The 17751-nt window shown below is 39.7% G+C and overlaps 1 protein-coding gene across 2 annotated transcripts in view; it reads left to right on the top strand.

Moving 5' to 3' along the window:
• CAP2 (cyclase associated actin cytoskeleton regulatory protein 2) overlaps positions 1-17751 on the top strand; it is a 136906-nt gene that overhangs the window by 50326 nt on the left and 68829 nt on the right. For both annotated transcript variants that reach the window (XM_081245987.1, XM_081245988.1), the window contains one exon: positions 5341-5418. In XM_081245987.1, the coding sequence (XP_081102113.1) occupies positions 5341-5418 (78 nt within the window). The remainder of the gene's footprint in view (positions 1-5340; positions 5419-17751) is intronic.

The raw sequence follows: 17751 nt of genomic DNA, 5'->3' as shown, positions 1-17751 counted from the left end.
AAAAAATGCACATAGATAAGAAAGGAAGATATAAAACTGTCTTTTATCACAGATGACATGATCTTTGTCTATGTAGAAAATTCAAAAGAATTGAGAAAAAACTCCTGGAACTAATTAAGTGATTATAGCAAGCAGCATTTGTTAGATAATTCATTAGAAATGTAAATACTTGGGCCCACCCAAGCCTGCCGAATTTGAAACCCTGGGGGTGAAACATGACAATCTTTTAACAAACCCTCCAGGTGACTATAATGAAAACTCAAGGTTGAGAATTGCTGGTGTAAGTCTTCTTCATGGCCCTTTATATGTCAACACAGATGACTTCATAATCCAACTTTGTAGGGTCAGTGCTTATGTTTATGTCTGCAAAATTAAGCATCTTCAATCTTGCTTTAAGCAAAATCGTGAAGTAGGTGAAACTTGTCTTTGGCATCCTATCACCTCTTTTTCTTAGCCCATTTTCCTGTCTTGCTTTCATCTATCAGGTCCCCTTTTACCTCTTCATTGGCTGAAACTCAAGGGACTTCTCCTTTAGGGTAGATTAGAGGGCCCTAAGGAATAAGATCTAAAAATACAATATCTCTAATTGTAAAATGTGGGACATTGGCAGACTCACTGGGGAGGAATGTGAAGATGGCATTGACAGTGACCTTCCCAGGGTCCCAAAATTGCACCTGATGAGCAGATGCCCATTCCCCTGACCTTCAGTCAGAGGAAGAGGATCCCCTTCCCTTGGCTGGCTGACTGTCAAGAAGAGGGCTGATGCAGTTTCAGAAGATCTGGAAATGCCTTCAGCACAGGCACCCTGGCTGGATGCTTTTTGCATTTCCTCTAAGTATTTCCTGTACCCTTTCTCCCAGTTGCACCTGTTCGTTTTGTCATCCACATGGTACTTTGTGGCCTGTAGCTTCCCAATGAAACAATGGAAAGCTTTGATGAATATTCAGAGATCAATTGAGCTTCCCCAGTGAGTCAGCTCTCTCCCAAGGGGATTAGATGGAAATAAGTCATACTAACTGGTGTCTGCTTGTCCCGAGGCTTGCTTTAAACTGATTACTGAAATTCATTCTCCTACTGTCTAGGACCACAGAACAAGATGGTCCACCAATCTATCTATCTAAAAACCCCAGTTGCCTAAGTGATAATTGCTAGAGTTCAAACAAAATGCACAGCCTTGCCTCTTACCCGAACTGTCCCTTTCCTCTCTGCACACACGTGCTCACAAGCAGATAGATGTGCATGTATACACACAAAGGTCACTGAGGCTCTCTGAGCCTGGCACATGTGTGATAAACTCAGCAAAAACCCTCAATTATTTGTTGTTACTGAAAATCCCTACGTTTGGCTTTTTCTTTCACAACGTTTTGAACTGCCTGAGTGAGCCAAATTCTCCCTTTCAAGTTATCAGAACTCAGCAGGTTCAGTGAAATTGCTCCTAAATAGGATGCTGCCTGGTTGAGGGGACTCATGGAACTTTCCAGAAGTAAGAAGCAGGTAGGTCAGAGTATGTCAAAGGTGGAATGAAAATCCTTTGAAACATGGACTGATGAAGTTAAAAATGAACATGGTTTAGTGTCTGCTAATCGTGCCCAGAGTTCTAGGGAGCTGAAAGAGGTGCACAGCTGAATCCTCAGAAAGATTTGTCTACATAAGCAAAGCGGTAGGGAGAGTTGAAGCAGATAGCTAGATATTCAACCATTCTGTGCTCCAACCTCCATCCCTGTTGTTGAGTGAAAGGCCATGTGGGGGGAGAGACTAATTAATGAAATTGGCCATCTTGGCTAATCAGACCCGCTGGAAAATTGTTCTGTCAGCAACAGGCTAAATGTTGTTTCTAGGGAAAGTAAAAAAGGCCAGTGATAGTGTTCATCTTGGGATAACTACAAAATTATTGTTAATGCACCTCTGAGCTGCAGTTTTAACTGTAGAAGTCAGGCAATCCCAAATTACTGTTCCCGCAGCAACTATAATTCAGCTGACTCCACAAGGCTTGTTGTAGACGAGGACCATACTTCTGTATTATTGTTGTTGGGAGAAGTGCAGTTCTTTTATTTATATCCAAGCAGTGGAGAGTTTTATTTCATAATCTTCTTTTGGAAATGTGGTCATTAGAGACTGACAAAAGTCCTTCTGATCCACTGAAAATACACATTTTGATGTATGGATAAACATTCATGTAGCTCAGAGCTTCACGTTCATAAGGTCATTGTAGCCTCCAGGACAGTAAAATGTGAAAATCCACTATCTCTCTAAGGAATATTCAGAATTTGAGATTTTGAGCAATATAATCCCAGCAATCAGGCTACCAGGACAAAGAGGAGATGGTGTACTCCAAAATGGAAAATATACCCTCATTTAAATATTCATAAGACTTAATCTGTTATGTTGATGGTGATGAATTTGTGATTTTAAATGTAAATGATCTAGAAACCTTGGTCTGCTTTCAAGCATTTTCTTGTCAGTAGGAAAAAAAACCCTTGGATGAAAAATAATGAGAAAAGTTGAGCACTCCCTTTCCCTGTCCCCTGTTCCATCAGGCCTTAGAAGGTTAGGAAGAACACTCTTGCTTGAAATGGAAAATAAACCAATCTCTCATATGGTGGCAAAAGACTCACGGAATCACCCACATGGTGGCTAGAAATAGTGTGTCAGAGAGGAACAGAGCATGCAAAGGAAAGACATGGGCTTGCCCTCAAAGAAAATAAAACAATGAACAGAAACAGATTCCTCACTATGGCTTAATCTTATTAGACTCTTAGACTAATAAGTAACTTAAAACTTAATAAGAGTATAAGCATATTTTTTAAATAGCGTAAGGTGATAGAACAATAAGAATGAAGTGCAAAGGGAAATTGAAGTCTAACAAATAAAAACCAAAAACAACATTAATACAGAAATGAAATATAAATTAGAAATGTTCATGTATATGAGACCCTATTGAAAATCTGTTTACCAACAATAGAGAAAACTATTGATACAGTCACAGTAAATACAGATGACAGACAAGGAGATTAAAGGCAGAGAGAGGGAGAGAGAATCTAAATGATATGAAAACATTCAAATATTATACAATATGAGGATAATAATTGGAGTCCCTGAGTAGAGAATCTAACAAATGGAACAAAAGATATTTTGAAAGATATAGTAATATAAGAAAACTTCCCATAAATGAAGAAAGGACCAAATCTATTCCAAGAAATATAACACAGAATGCTCAGAATGCAAACATAACTCAGTAAAGCCATTAAAATCCAAGGATAAAGAAATAATTCTTCAGATGTCAAAATAGAAAAGTCAGTTTCCCACAAGGGAGAAACAAAATCAAGGTGGCTTAGATTTCTGCGTTGCCACATTCACTGCTATGCTGTCTGCATACGGTAAAAGAGAGAGAGACCCAGGGATGTTATATCGAACCAAGATGTTGTTAAAATATATAGATGACAGGGAGACATGCTTGAGACTGAGGAACTTAAGCAACTTTAAGACCTTTTTGAAGAACATACTTGATAATGGGAGTCCAGCCAGTTAAAAAAATCAAAATAACTCAGAAATGGAGAAGTCATGGTAAAACAACTGGTGAGAACCACTAGGTAGGTTTAAATGTAGAACTAATTCTCAATAGCTATGGGAATTAATGTTACAGTAAAAATAATAACTAAAAAATATGAAAAATGGGGACCAGAGATAGAAAGAAGTGGGGAAGTCCTTATGTTCTCATCTTTCCCAATAAGGAGTCAATCAGTATTGTCTAAAATTATATCATGTATTAGTTTATAGTATAAACACATAATTATTCCAATTTCTTAATATTTTATATTTTTTTAACTTAGAATCATCATTTAGGACATAATAATTATTACAGTGCAGAAACTTTCATTTGAAGCTTATCAATTCTTTCTTTCATTTTTAGTATTCAATTATAATTAAAATTTATACTTTTTATTTTAAAAAATGGCACCTAGGGTGTGGTCCCATTTTACCAAAGTCCCTCTGCATATAGATCTTTAATGGTGCTGCCATGTTGTTCATCTCTCATTAATAATGATTATTTCTAGGTTGTGAGGCATTTTTTAAAAACTTTAATCTTTGTACCTTATGGCACTAAAAAGTTATTCTAAATCATTATGCTTTGTCTTATGAGAACAACTGTGTGAATTTTCCTAAAAACTAGAAAAAATGCCCAAACTGACTGATTGTGTGATATGAATATTTGGAATTATTTTCTTCTTGGTACTCTTCTGTAACTTTTTAAATTTTAAAAATTAAAGAATTAATTAATTAGTTAAGCATGGGTAGAGGGTAAGGATGAGGGAATATGGTACCATGTGTTTAAAGACATTCCTATCTACTCAAGTCCTTTCTGGGGCGGGGTTGAGTCCAGGTAGCACTGAAATCTCCTTCAGATCAGTCTTACTGAACAGTGGTAGAAATCACTAGCTCTCGGTGAGCATGTCTTTTTTTTTTTTCCTTCTTTTTAAAATTTTGTATTTAAAAATTTTTTTTTGGAGTATATTTGATTTACAATGTTGTGTTAGTTTCAGGTGTACAGCAAAGTGAATCAGTTATACTTATACATATATCCTTGGTGAGCATATCTTTTATGGGGATGGCTTAAGGGACAATTTTCTTTCCACTAGAAGGTATGGAACAGATTGGGGCATGAAAGAGGACAGGAGAGACACCCTTTGGAAAACAATTGCACTTTGGGGCTCAAACTTTTCTTTAACAGCTTTGTTGAGATATAATTCACATATCATAACATTCACTCTTTTAAAGTATATGATTCAGAGATCTTTAGTATATTCACCAAGTTGTGAAACCATCACCACTGTCTAATTCCGAAACATTTTCATCACCCCCAAAAGAAGCTCCATACTCACTAGCAGTCACTGCCCATTCCTGCCTCCCACCAGCCCCTGGCAGTCATTACTCTACTTTCTGTCTCTGTAGATTGGCTTATTCTGGACATTTCATGTAAGCAGAATCATACAAATGTGGTCTTTTGTGACTGGCTCCATTCACTCAGCATAATGTTTTTAAAGTTCCCCATGTTGTAGCATGGATCAGCACTTCATTTCTTTTGAATGCAGAATAATATTCCATTGTATGGATATACCACATTTTGTTTATCCATTCATCAGTTAATGGACATTCTGGTTCTTTCTACTTCCTGGCTATTATGAATAGTGCTGCTATGAGCACTTATTTACACGTTTTTGTGTGGACATGCGTTTTCATTTTTCTTGGGTCTATACCTAGAGAGGGAACTGCTGGATCATGTGGTAATGCTCCATTTAGGAGCTCAAACAATTAAGCTTTCCTGTTCCTTTTTGTTCCCAGGCAGAGATGGTGCATAGTGCTTTCCAGGCCCAGCGAGCTTTCCTTCTGATGGCCTCTCAGTACCAGCAACCCCACGAGGTAAGAGTGTATCCTGAGAGCCAGGGCTGCCTGGGGAATGGGCAGTGTAAGGTAGAAAACAGGGAAGCAACAGAACCAGTTACTGTGAGAGACATCCCGAAAATGAGATGTATAGCACTGCAAGTTCTGTCCCTAATCCAGATCGTAGTATGAAACTTTTCTAATGTCTTTATAACCTTATTATGGCCAAATTCATACTGCAACAATCAACATCACCAGTTTAAAAGGTCAATTTATTTATGTCATCTGTATCCTATTCTTTTTACTAGTCTCACAGCCATTTTATAATCAAGGAAGTATTTGCTACTAATTTTTAGTTCATACTTTGCGCTGCTTTGTTTTCAAAAACTGTTCACATCTATCCTCACCTGTAAATTCTATGTATGAATTTGATTAGTTCCTATTTAACAAATAGCATTGTTAGGCTCAGTGTGTAATGAATGAAATTATTCATTAAACAATAGATCTACTACCAGCATACCTTGTTAAATAAGAAAAAATAAGAATTGTTGTTTTGACTAAATATTCTGCATCTGAAGTTTGGTAACAACCATATAAATATAAAAGATAATTGAAATATAACACAATAGCTTAAATTTAATAGCTCACTTTAAATTCTAAAACAAACTCCTAAAGTTGAAAAAGTTGGGCTGAGAATCCTAGGAAGCTAGGATTTGACTTTCAGAGGGTGAAGCTCGGCTTCATAAAGAACCAAGACCTGGGACCTTACCCTCCCTGGAGCAGTAGGTCCCAGGCCCTCCTGTGCAATGCAGTCACCTGGAAAAGTTTTTCTAAATACCAGTGCCTAGATCTCGCTCCAAGAGGTTCTGGTTTAATTGGTCTGAGGAGTGGTCTTGGCCTTAAGAGGTTTATGGATTCCACAGGTGGTTCTAACTTGCAGCCAGGGACTTCCCTGGCGGTCCAATGGCTAAGACTCCGTACTTCCATTGCAGGGGGCACGGGTTCCATCCCTGGTTAGGGAACTAAGATCCCACATGCCATGCAGTGCGGCCAAAAAAACAAAAACCAGATAACTTGCAGCCAGAGCTGCCAACCCCCACCCTGGATGGATGTACCTTGTCCCTCGTGGGAAATGAGGAGTTAGCACACAGTCCAGGCAGGCAGCTTTGTAGGGATGGAGATACTCTGTGTTCCATCGTGGATGCAGTCTCCTCCTTGGCTTTCTCAATCCCTGACTTCTTTCTCTTTGCAAAAGAGAACAGTGAAACTAGGAAATCACAATGTGATACAGCCTTAGCCTACCTTTTCTGTGATTGAAGTGAGAGGAGAGGTGGCTTCATTGCATCATTGAGTCTCAGTTGGAGGAAGGAACCATTACTTTCCTGGCCAGTGCTCCACTCAATCCCTTTTCTAAGCACAGAACAAGAGGCCTCTCCATTGGCCGTGCACATAAAAGTCACTCATTAAATATTGGATGATAAAGTGAGTGACTGAACAAATGAATGAATATACTGGGACTGTGGCATCCCCAAATAAGCCATAGTCAGGGATACTGTGTGACTTAGCATGTGGCTATGCAGATTCTTGGGTGTAATATCTGGAGTTGCCCCTTCTTACTCTACTGCATTCTTGATGAAAGGGAGAGGAATGGATGTTTCAGGGGACTCATATCCAGGAAAGGCATTCGTTGGAAATGTTCCCTATAGCACTTATCACAGTACTGCAAGAGTAATAAGCCCCAGAAGATCAGTAGGCAAAATAGAAGGCAGTTTTTTGATGCCCACCTCCCTTTCTGTGCCCTCCCTCTTAACCCAGAGCACTGTCCTAGTTGCTTCCACTCAATGGAAAAGCAGTCCACCAGGCCTAGACATTCCCAGTGTGCATTCTAGAAGATACATCAGAAAGATTATCATAAAACAGATTGTATCTTCTCATAGGAACAATGTTATAATTGTCCATGCCTTCCCCTCTTCTTTCAGGAGAATACTAACTCCTGTAATTTTAACTCTCATTGATATATGATAGTGGTCCCCAAACTTTAGCGTGTATGAGAATCGCCTGCAGGATTGTTAAGACACAGATTTCTGGGCCCCACGTACAGAGTCTCTGATTCAGTAGGTCCTGGGTGAGGCCCAAGAATCTACATTTCTGAAAAGTTCCCATGTGATGGTGATGCTGCTAGGCCAGGGACTACACCCTAAGAGCCTCTGGTGTGTGGATGGCTCTCAAAGTTACGCCTCTAGCCGCCTCTAGATGACTACTTCTCAAACTCTGATCTTCATCTGAATCACCTGGAGATCTTGTTAAAGTGCAGCGTCTGGGTCAGTACATCTAGGATGGGGCCCAAGAGTCTACAGTTTTAACAAGCTCTGGGTGATGCTAATGCTACTGGTCTGTTGCTACATTTTGAGCAGCGAGACAGGCGTCCCCACCTGAAATCCCCACCAGCACAAAATCCCTTCATAGTCAAATAGCAAACTCATGTTCTTTTCTCCTAGCATGTCTATATCAAAGCAGACTGTGTTACGCTACGTTAACAAACACTTCCAAAATTTTAGTGACTTATAAGAGCAGAGGTTTATCTCTTGCTCACCCTACATTCCTATGTATGAAAGTAAGGTGACTTACTTTCTAGAGGATGTTATTAAATAATTACTCATACAGTTATTTACTTAGAGTTATAATAGGACTCTGAGAGAAAATGGTAGAAAATGAATCTTTAAAAGGAATATCAGGCATTGGGAAGGGAAGATATTTTAAAGTAAGAGGACTTCCCAAGGGGTACCTCCCATCATGCTAATGAAGGTGACCACTTATGCTGCGGAAGCATAAGGCAAGGCCAAACCAACATTAGTCACATGTGGTCTGAGGGTTGTGTGTGTTAGATGCCCAGACTGGGGCTGAGCACCTGTCCAGCTGGAAGCTAACAACCTCCTAGAACATCTTGGAATCCACAGTGATGCAAGCATGCAATTAATCAGTCAACAAATATTTATCAAGTGCGTATTATGGGCCAGGCCCTCTAGGAGATGGGGCAGGGCTTGGGAAAACACATAGAGAGTATCAGATGGGAAGAGACCTTAGAAGGCATCTCCTGCAGCAATCTCAATTTGAAGATGAATCAGAAGAGGTTCAGAGAGAGGGTAACTGGTTTGCTCACTAGTCCCAAAGCTGGTGAATTGCCCCCCAGAACTCTCAGCCAGCATGCTTCACCACTACACAGCTGTCTCCAGTGCTCTTCACTGTTGCTTTAAGCCAGAGTGTCAGAGATTAATCTTCAAAGGGATTAAATTTTGTAGAGGGTCACCATCAAAATATAAAAGTATTTTATATTTACCAATTATAAGCAAACAGCCAATCAAGCAAGGTAAACCATTAGTACTACCGAAATTCGGGGAAGTAGGGATCTTGCAGACAAGGGTGATCAGGAAAGGCATCATGGAGGAGATAAAATGATAGTCCAAGAGCAGTAATGCAAGTGCTTCTGATGTAATTACACTAATATTAATAAAGTGGTGAATTTACTTAGCACAAACTCAAAAAAATAGTTTCCTGGATTAAATATGTTTGGGAAAATCCCATACTCTGTTCACTGAAGAAGCATGTAAAATATTATTTAAACCTACATTTTCCCAGACTTACTTGACCATGGAGGCTTTTTGTAGAGGGACATCTGTTCGTGTCCTGTGGGAGGCTGGTGTACATTTCTTTTAAGTTGTTCTAAATGCTTGATGGTCGTTGCTTTTGGTAGATTCTAACTATGAGCAGGGATTCTAAGACCACCTCCAAGAGCCCCACAGCCTAACGTACATACACGCCAAGTATAATCCTCTCCCCTTGAGTGTAGAGAATGAGCTGTGAATTTATGGGATATCGATCCTTTGATTAGGTTTATGATCAAGGTGATGGGATAGTCACTCCAGTGATTATGGAATGTCACGTAAGACTGTCATGGTGGCTGTAGAGAGATTCTCCTGCTGGCCTTGAACACATGAGCTACCACATTGTAAGAGGGCAGCCTCTAGAAGCTGAGAGGGACCCTCTGCTGGCAGCCAGCAGTAAAACAGAGACTTCAGTCCCACAAGTGTACGAAATCAAATTCTGCCAATGACAGGGTGCACTTTGAAGGGGACCCAAAGCTCCAGATAGAAATGTAGCCTTGCCGACACCTTGATTTCAGCCCTGTGAGACCCTGAGCAGAGAATATAGCTTCACCTTGCCCAGAAGCTGTGAGATGGTAAATGTATATTGTTTTAAGCCACTAAGTTTGTGGTAATTCATTTTGCACCAATAGAGAACTCATCCAGATTGCCTTGATTCCCTCCTCCTTGCCAGACTCTAAAACAGTTAATTGGTTTTTTAAATAAGGCCGTGAGCCACAGACCAAAATGTGAAGCCACCCTACCATTTGCTTCTCCTTCGCTGTCCCCCACCCCCATTCCTCCACCTTCACTCCTCCATTTATCCTGGAAGAAGTAAGATAAGAGATTCGCCTGCAGCCCTGGTTGACAATGATGACAATCCAATTTCAAATTTCCTTTCTCATTTTGGACTAAGAAGCACGTTTCTTACATTCTCTATTATGAAGGGTTTCAAATTTTTCAACCTTGACCCGTAGGAAAAAATGTATTTTATTTCATCACCCAGTTTCTCAAAACAACAGTTATCCTTATCATGTACAGTTCATTATGATATATTTCATCTAGTCCATTCTATTGCTCTGTTCTTTTCTTCTTTTTTTAAAGACAGTTCATGACCCGCTGAATTGATTTCATGATGTACTAATGGGTCATCACATCTTGCACTTTGAAAGCACCCCTCTCATATTACAGACATATTACAACGCTCATGATATAGATCAACTTATAAAACATGTGCAGAACATGCTTTTCTTCTCTCCCCTTGTTGTAATTTATAAAAATGATCTTTGGGCAAAAGATTGTTCTAGTCCTTACAGTATCGTTGTTAAGAATTTTAGCAACAATTTCAAAAGCCTGTCTTTTCCCAGTTGATAGAAGGAGTCTCACATGGCAAATGGCCAAGAAATCCCTCTTGTATACGTGCAGAATTTTTCAAGGGACCCGGGCGCACTCAACTCTTCATTTACTTTTATACCAGTTGGATCTAGGGAAAATAGGATATTTCTAATTCACAAGCATGTAAAGTCAAGTTCAGTGACACATTAATGACCTGGCCATGGGATCTAGACCTGGACCCATTACTTTACTCACCATCCAAAGTTCTTTTCACACTACACATAAAAAGAACTGCACTGCACAGTCATTTATAGGAGTTACATGGCCAAATAAAACTGTAGAAAGTGTTTAGTTAATTGGGAGAGGGGAAATGACTTCTCTTGGCATTGAGACATCTCATATCACCAGGGAGAGATGTGAAAGATAATCTTTAATCATCTCTACCATGAGTGGCCCCCAAAGTTTAGCCTGAGCTGAAAATGTAACTTCTACTGGACCAGTGCTTCTGAAGCCCTGGATGGGCATCACCCCCAAGGAAGGCTATCGCCAGGGGTTTTGGGAGGTCTTCCACCTGGGCCCCACCACCTCTAGCCCTGGTTAATTTTGGACAGGTAGGAAGCACCGGTGTGGTGGAGAACCATGTCTGTTGTGCCGTAAGTCAGAAGGCATTGCGTTCCTTCCTACGCACACTTTCCATATTTTCTCCAACATGCCTTACGCTGCTAAGACCGGACAATGAAATTGTGTGTGTGTATGTGTGTTGGCATGGAATTAATGTGTACCGGTTTCTGACTAAAGGGAAGTTTGGTTTCCGACTAAAGGGAAGATAATTTATGGTCATTGACTGGTCTGTAGATTTTATTCTATTAAAACAAACTGGAAGTCTGAGTTTTTTATTCCTCCAGAAGTGACAGAAAGAGTTTCTACTACCCCTCCCTCTCCTTTTCTGTCTTTATTTGGGCTTGCATTTTAAAAGGAAATAGTGCCTTCCTGTGCATGGAGCAAGAATCTAAAACATTTTTTGTCCTTTCATTGTCTAAACAGTCGGAGAAATTAGAAGGGAAAGGAAGATGAGAGGCCCCTTCCGTCCATTCCTCCATCTAGTGATACGCATGCCCCAACACGGTGCTCTGTTCAGAGCACTCAGTAAGGGTTTTCTAAGGCATGGGGCAGTCATCCAATTTGTCGATAATTTATTGATCTTAAACTAAGCAAGAAAGCCTAGTTAAAAAAAAAAAAAAAGCCTAGTACCGTTAACCTTAGGACTTGAGCTAATTACGTCGGTACACTGGTAGATCCAGATTACTCATGGGTTTATGCCCATATGTTTGAGATTTTCATAAAACGTATTAATTTGCGGGGGTGGTTAAGAGGAGAGACTCTGGACTTGGGCCTACCTGGATCTGAGTCCCAGATCTTCTGCTCATTAGCTCTGCTAATCCAAATGCAAGAAAAACAAATTCATTGGTGTCTCCTACATTTGAGAATCTTTTCTCTTTTTCTGGGTGACCACTGACAAACTAATCTGGTAAAGTCCACAAGACATTCCCACTGAGCCACTCTAACCTAACCAGCTTGTCAAGTTACTCACTTAGGAGAAGGCAGTTGAACACTCTTTGCCCATGTTTCCTTCCTTCCTTCCTTCGTCCCTTCCTTCAGCATGCAGGATCTTAGTTCCCCAACCAGGGGTTGAACCCATGCCCCCTGCAGTGGAAGCACAGAGCCTTAACCACTGAACTGCCAGGGAAGTCCCTCCTTTTTTTTTTTTTTTTTTTTTTTTTTTTTTGCGGTACGAGGGCCTCTCACTGCGGTGGCCTCTCCCGTTGTGGAGCACAGGCTCCGGACGCGCAGACTCAGCAGCCATGGCTCACGGGCCCAGCTGCCCCTCGGCATGTGGGATCTTCCCGGACCGGGGCACGAACCCGTGTCCCCTGCATCGGCAGGCGGACTCTCACCCACTGCGCCACCAGGGAAGCCCCCTCCTTATTTTTAAATAGGGATAATAGTTCCTCTCTCACAGAGTTATTGTGAGGATCGAATGAGAAAAAGCATGCAAGGGTCAGGTGACTGAGTAGGAGAATTCAGTGTTAGTCAGGGCGGTCCAGCTGCTTTAGGAAAAAGTCCCTAATTCTTAATGACTGAACATCGTAGACATTTATCTTCTTGATCACCTAAGGTCTTCTCTGGTGTTTTTGGTTGACAGTCTTCCATATGGTCATTCAGGGAACCAGGCTTCCGCTATCTTTCAGCCCCTACCTGGCTCTAAGTCCTCAGCTATTGAATTGGGAAAGAGAACACAGGATCATTCCTGGGAAGGTTTTATGGGTCAGACCTGGAAGTGGCATGTGTCACCTCTACTTTCATTCAGTCTCTTGGACATTCCTAGCTGCAAGGGAGGTGGCAAATTTAATCAACCTGTACGCTGGGAAGGAGGAATTCACAGATTTGTTGAGCATGTCACCAATCCGCCAGAGTGGGTAATTTGGCTTGACTAAAATGAAGTCTTTCTCAGTGGAAATACCTTTCTAAACACTCAAGTGGGTTTTCCAGGCTAATCCCCAAATTCCCATCCAGAGAAAGACAAGAAAACTTTCAAATCTAGCTGTTGAATTTATTTTTATTGTTTTGGGATATATATAGAGAGATAGAGATATAGATGCATGTATATAGGTATCTCAGAGTTTCTTTTAATTAGAATGAGTTCATCCTTTTTTGCCTCTGTAATGTTTTACCGTAAGGTGAAAAATTATTGTCCCATATTTTAAAATGCCAAACAAAGTAGTCACGTAACTTTGATCTCAGAGCATCCTTGAGTAAATTAGGTTGTGCTAGTGGTAGGTCTGGAAATTGTAAAGGAATAGCAAACGAATGAACAAAGCCAAACTCCTAAGTGTTCCTTAAGTCCGTGCCCAGAAAATGTCACAGCGTAGCTCAGTCAGGATTGCTGAATCTTCTTGAAAGATTTGGCCATGATTAGTGCTGCCAAGTTCTCTCGTTAGGGGACATATGACAGGTAACATAATGCAATAAAATAACTCTGGCCCTAATGTAAAATGAAACACCTACTTTAAAAGATTGCCTTAAAGCTTTTTGTCTTCATACGCTATCAAGAAAATATTCTTTTGAGTAACTGCTATTAATTATATGTGCTGAGCGAGTATTTTTAATGGATTTTTAAATATGTAATTCTACATTTATCTGGAAAACAGGAAAATAAAACTGCAAGAAAAATAAAAATTAACAGGTTTTCATCTTTTGTGTCATGCTCAGTTATGTTTTCATTTAACAGTGGTATTTCCCAGTGGACAGAATTTCAAAAAGGAGTAGCACTTTACAGTCTAACCAGTGACTCACTTTATGGCCTTTTCCAAATTAACTCTATATTTTCACTTCATAAATATGTATAAGTTTTGACTCATTAATATTGCTAAATGGGTGGTTCTCTTCATTACCAACCCAAAAGCACTCAAAGGCAATATACGCTTTTAATTTCTAGAGAAGAGATAGGCTTAAACCCAACTGAAACATCTGCTCAAATACAATCTATGAAGAGCAGGTAAAAGCTGGTTACATACAGATAACCTACAGGATTGAATTTTTTGTAACCAGCAGCTTCCTGAGTAGCATTTCATGTTATAGTTGGAGAAGTGAGGCAAAAAGAAGCCTTTGCTTTTCATATGAGCCTTTCCAGGGCCAGAACATTACCTTGGTAATTACACGCTGGCTCCTTGTGAAGGCTGGTGTAGATGCTGGTTAATGAAGAATAAAGCACCCAGGAAGGAAGGAGAGGAAGAGGTTTGTATGATATCATCAGGGTCTGCTTGAGTTGACAGCCTGAAGCTACCCAGTCAGGGTAGCTGAATCCCAACAGGAAAGCTAATCATTAGTTTGTCAGAATGCAGAGAGGAGGATAATCAGAAAAGAGGGTAATTCTGTCATTCTTCTGCCAGACTGTTTGCTTTAGCAACATAAAGCTGTGAATGAGCCCGTGAGCTGTGACCATGGTTAGTAGCTTTGTAGGTATTTAGAAACCCAGGACTGTGGAGGCAGAATGGATTTGCTAAGACCCTGTCCTGTTGGACATCACTCATGGTGACTTTTTTTTTAATCTGATAAGGCACATTAGCTCATTTCTCTTTGTGTAAGACATGAATTAGATAATGAATGGCTTCCCAAAGGAAGCGAGGTGGTTATCACACACAGGGGATTTGGGGGATTATCTGAGGGGGTAAAGGTTAATAAAGAAGGATAATATCCATTGTTTTATCAACTATTTCATACTAAGTTTGTTATAATTCCAGACTGCCTTGATGGCAAATTCTACATAAAGGTTAGAACTACGTATATGTCTAGGGAATTTTTCATACTCCATTTAGTCAAGTGTTGGGATCACTTTGTATTTTTAATAAAATGACTTTCAACTCTTTCTCATTCTCCACTGTGAAGCTTCATATTTGCTTGCTAGACACTATAAGTCTGATATTTCAAAATTGGTAGGGTTACATGTTTTTCTCTTGCGGCCTGATTCAAAAATTAATTTTAATAGTGGTCATTGACGTCGTTCAACAAATCTTTTTAAAAGCCATACATATTTTGGCCTTTGGATTTGGTACTTGTTCATCATTTCAGTAGCCTTAATCTGAGTCCTCTTTGCAAGACATAGCTTCTATCATCTGTACAAAGCTGTATATGTGAAAATAGCAGACAGGGAGAAGGTAATTCCAGCTGACATTCCAGTCTGGATCCGCTGTCATAAATTACTTAGCAGAGGGCATGGTCCGTTACTTTTTATGGTCATGTTCTATATTTGTATGTGCTGTGGGTCGGATCACATGACAGAAGCATCATTTGATATTAGTGTTTATGTGCACCAACTAGTGAGGGCTGGATTTAAGCTTCACTGTGCAGCACTTTTAATTTGTATACTTAGCTCTTAATTGAAAATGCAGACACTCCCCTAAGTACTAAAATTACAAATAAACCAGAATAAATTTTACATAACTGTTTTTAGGAGAAGACAAACTACTGCATATCCTAACTAATTGAAATGCACTATGCCTTCCAGAGATTTTAAAACGTAAATTTTGAACATGAACAAGTCAACATCGCCAGAATAATAAAGACCCATACCCACCACCTTACATCATCCAGCCCCTCCTCTAAGTAGAACAAGAGAGTGTCTTACTACTGATGGCAGTTTCTTTTAATGAAGATACATTTCCCAAACTAATTGAGAGAAGAAAACACATGCGTGCCTTTTCCCCCCTCTGCCTTCCACATTGCTTTTCCCACTGCAGCTGAAAATTTAGGTTTCTAGCAGCAAACACCTAGAGAATGGACGATTACTTCTTTTCATAAACTAAACAGGAAAAAAGAATGTCAGGTTTTGGTGGATTAACTGCTGTGAGCATTAGTGTTTCTATACCTGGAATCACTTATTAGATAAATTTCCCTGTTAAGTAGTGACTTCAGATCTTTGTTAAACCCTGTTCACCTTACATACTCCAGCCTTCTTTAATTTCCTCAACTCTATTAATTTATTTCTCGGGGCTTTTTTTTTTTTTTAACCAAACATTTATTGGATCCCTCCTGTATAGCAGTCACAGCATTTGGCATTTCTACATCTATCATTACCTCATTTGTATGAGAACATACTTTGGAAAAATAGGGTCTGGGTGATGTTACTTGTCATGATTCATATATTCCTGCACTTATCTTCGTTGTTACTGCCCTCACGCTACCACCACGACCACCATTTGAACTTTCCCACCCACTCTCCTCTCTTAAGGAACATATGCAGTATGCCTTCTGACGGTCTCTTTATAGCTTTGAACGTCCTCAGCACCTTTATGGTAGTTTCTGTCAAAACAAAAGTAACTTGTTTATGTGTTATTTTAGAAACATTCCACTGTTATTTTTTGTGCATGTTTTCCATCCCCTCAACAAGATTCTAAGAGCTTCCAGGAGCTTTATAGTTGATGTGTCTTTGCTTTTCACTGTGGTCTTAACTATATTTTATTTGATGTCAAGTTTGATAAAAAGACAAGCTCTGGCTCCTGACACTTTCGGTTGGTTTGAGGGATAAAAGCTGGGTTAATAGATTCCAGTGGCACAGGAAGGGAACAGAGGAACAGGGTGAAATGACATTTTTATTTAGTGATACTGTTATCTTTTACAAAAAAAAAAAAGGAACTTGATATTTGGAGGTATGTTTGATACAGATTGAGATATCAATTGAGGTTATAACTGCTAAAATGTAAGTCACGGATCAGCCACATAGAATTAGTCTTGAAAATGTATTCCTTACGGGGAAATTTGGAAAAGGGAAGGTCAGAGGAAGAACAAGTGGTATGGGGTTAGTAAGGCATTTCATTTCAAGGATGCCGTTTCTCTTATGCACACTTTCACAAAACGAGTGCCTCTGAGGCTACCACAGAATGTTTCATTTTTGAATGTGTGGAGCGAATGACAAGAGATGATCACAGCCAGATTTGGGTGACAGATGTAGCTCAAGCATTCAACGATGTTAGAATATAGGTTCTGGGAAGAGTGTGCTGACTAAATTCACATGGGCTGTGGAGATCCAGCTGGCCTGATATTTAAATGCTGTTGAAAAATGTTCCAATTAGATGGTTTCTTCCCTATATGGAGTTTTCATGTAAATTGTGAAGAATGGTACTTTCTTGGGGTGGTGAAATTGTCGTGAGTGTCCAACACCAGCCCTCTGAAGCTGGTAATTTCACAGTTAGAGCCACAGCGACTGCGGTGCAGAAGAACTTCAGGCTTTCTTCCGCCTTTGTCCACTTGGGTTCTCTATACAGGATAATGGGCAGCACATCACCCAAATCAGATTTCAGTGATTCAAACAACAGGAGTACCATCATTTTCTTTGGCTGGATATCCTGTGGTTGAATGTGTTCAGGATTCCTCCTGGAAAGTCATAAATTGGATTCTGTTTTCCCACAGGAATAGGGATATAATTTGAAACTTCATGTTTTACCAACCCGACAGCAAATGAAGCACAGACAGGGCAAACTACACATCATAAAAACCAAGATACAACTAAAACATTATAATTATTTAAAACGGGGAAATGTGGCTCCACGTCCTGTAAAGTGGTTATAAATATGCTCTTCACTTTAATCATGAGTCGCTAATGAATTTTAACTGCATATGCCACACATAAAAAATCTATATTATAACTGACCAATCTGAAACTGACGATGGCTCTAGTAAATATTCATCAATAGTAATTTTACTTGTCTTTTTTAGAATTTGAAGGATCTTTTTGCAGAGATGTACTGGATGATCCATTATCTTTGAAATATTTTTTGTGGGAAAATGAGAACACTTGCCTCTTTTCCTCTTTTGACAGGATTTCTCTGGTCTAGACAGA

The sequence above is a fragment of the Mesoplodon bidens genome, assembly GCF_964165515.1.
Source record: "Mesoplodon bidens genome assembly, chromosome: 10".
NCBI lineage: Eukaryota > Metazoa > Chordata > Mammalia > Artiodactyla > Ziphiidae > Mesoplodon > Mesoplodon bidens.
This window is presented reverse-complemented; position numbering and strand designations above follow the sequence as displayed.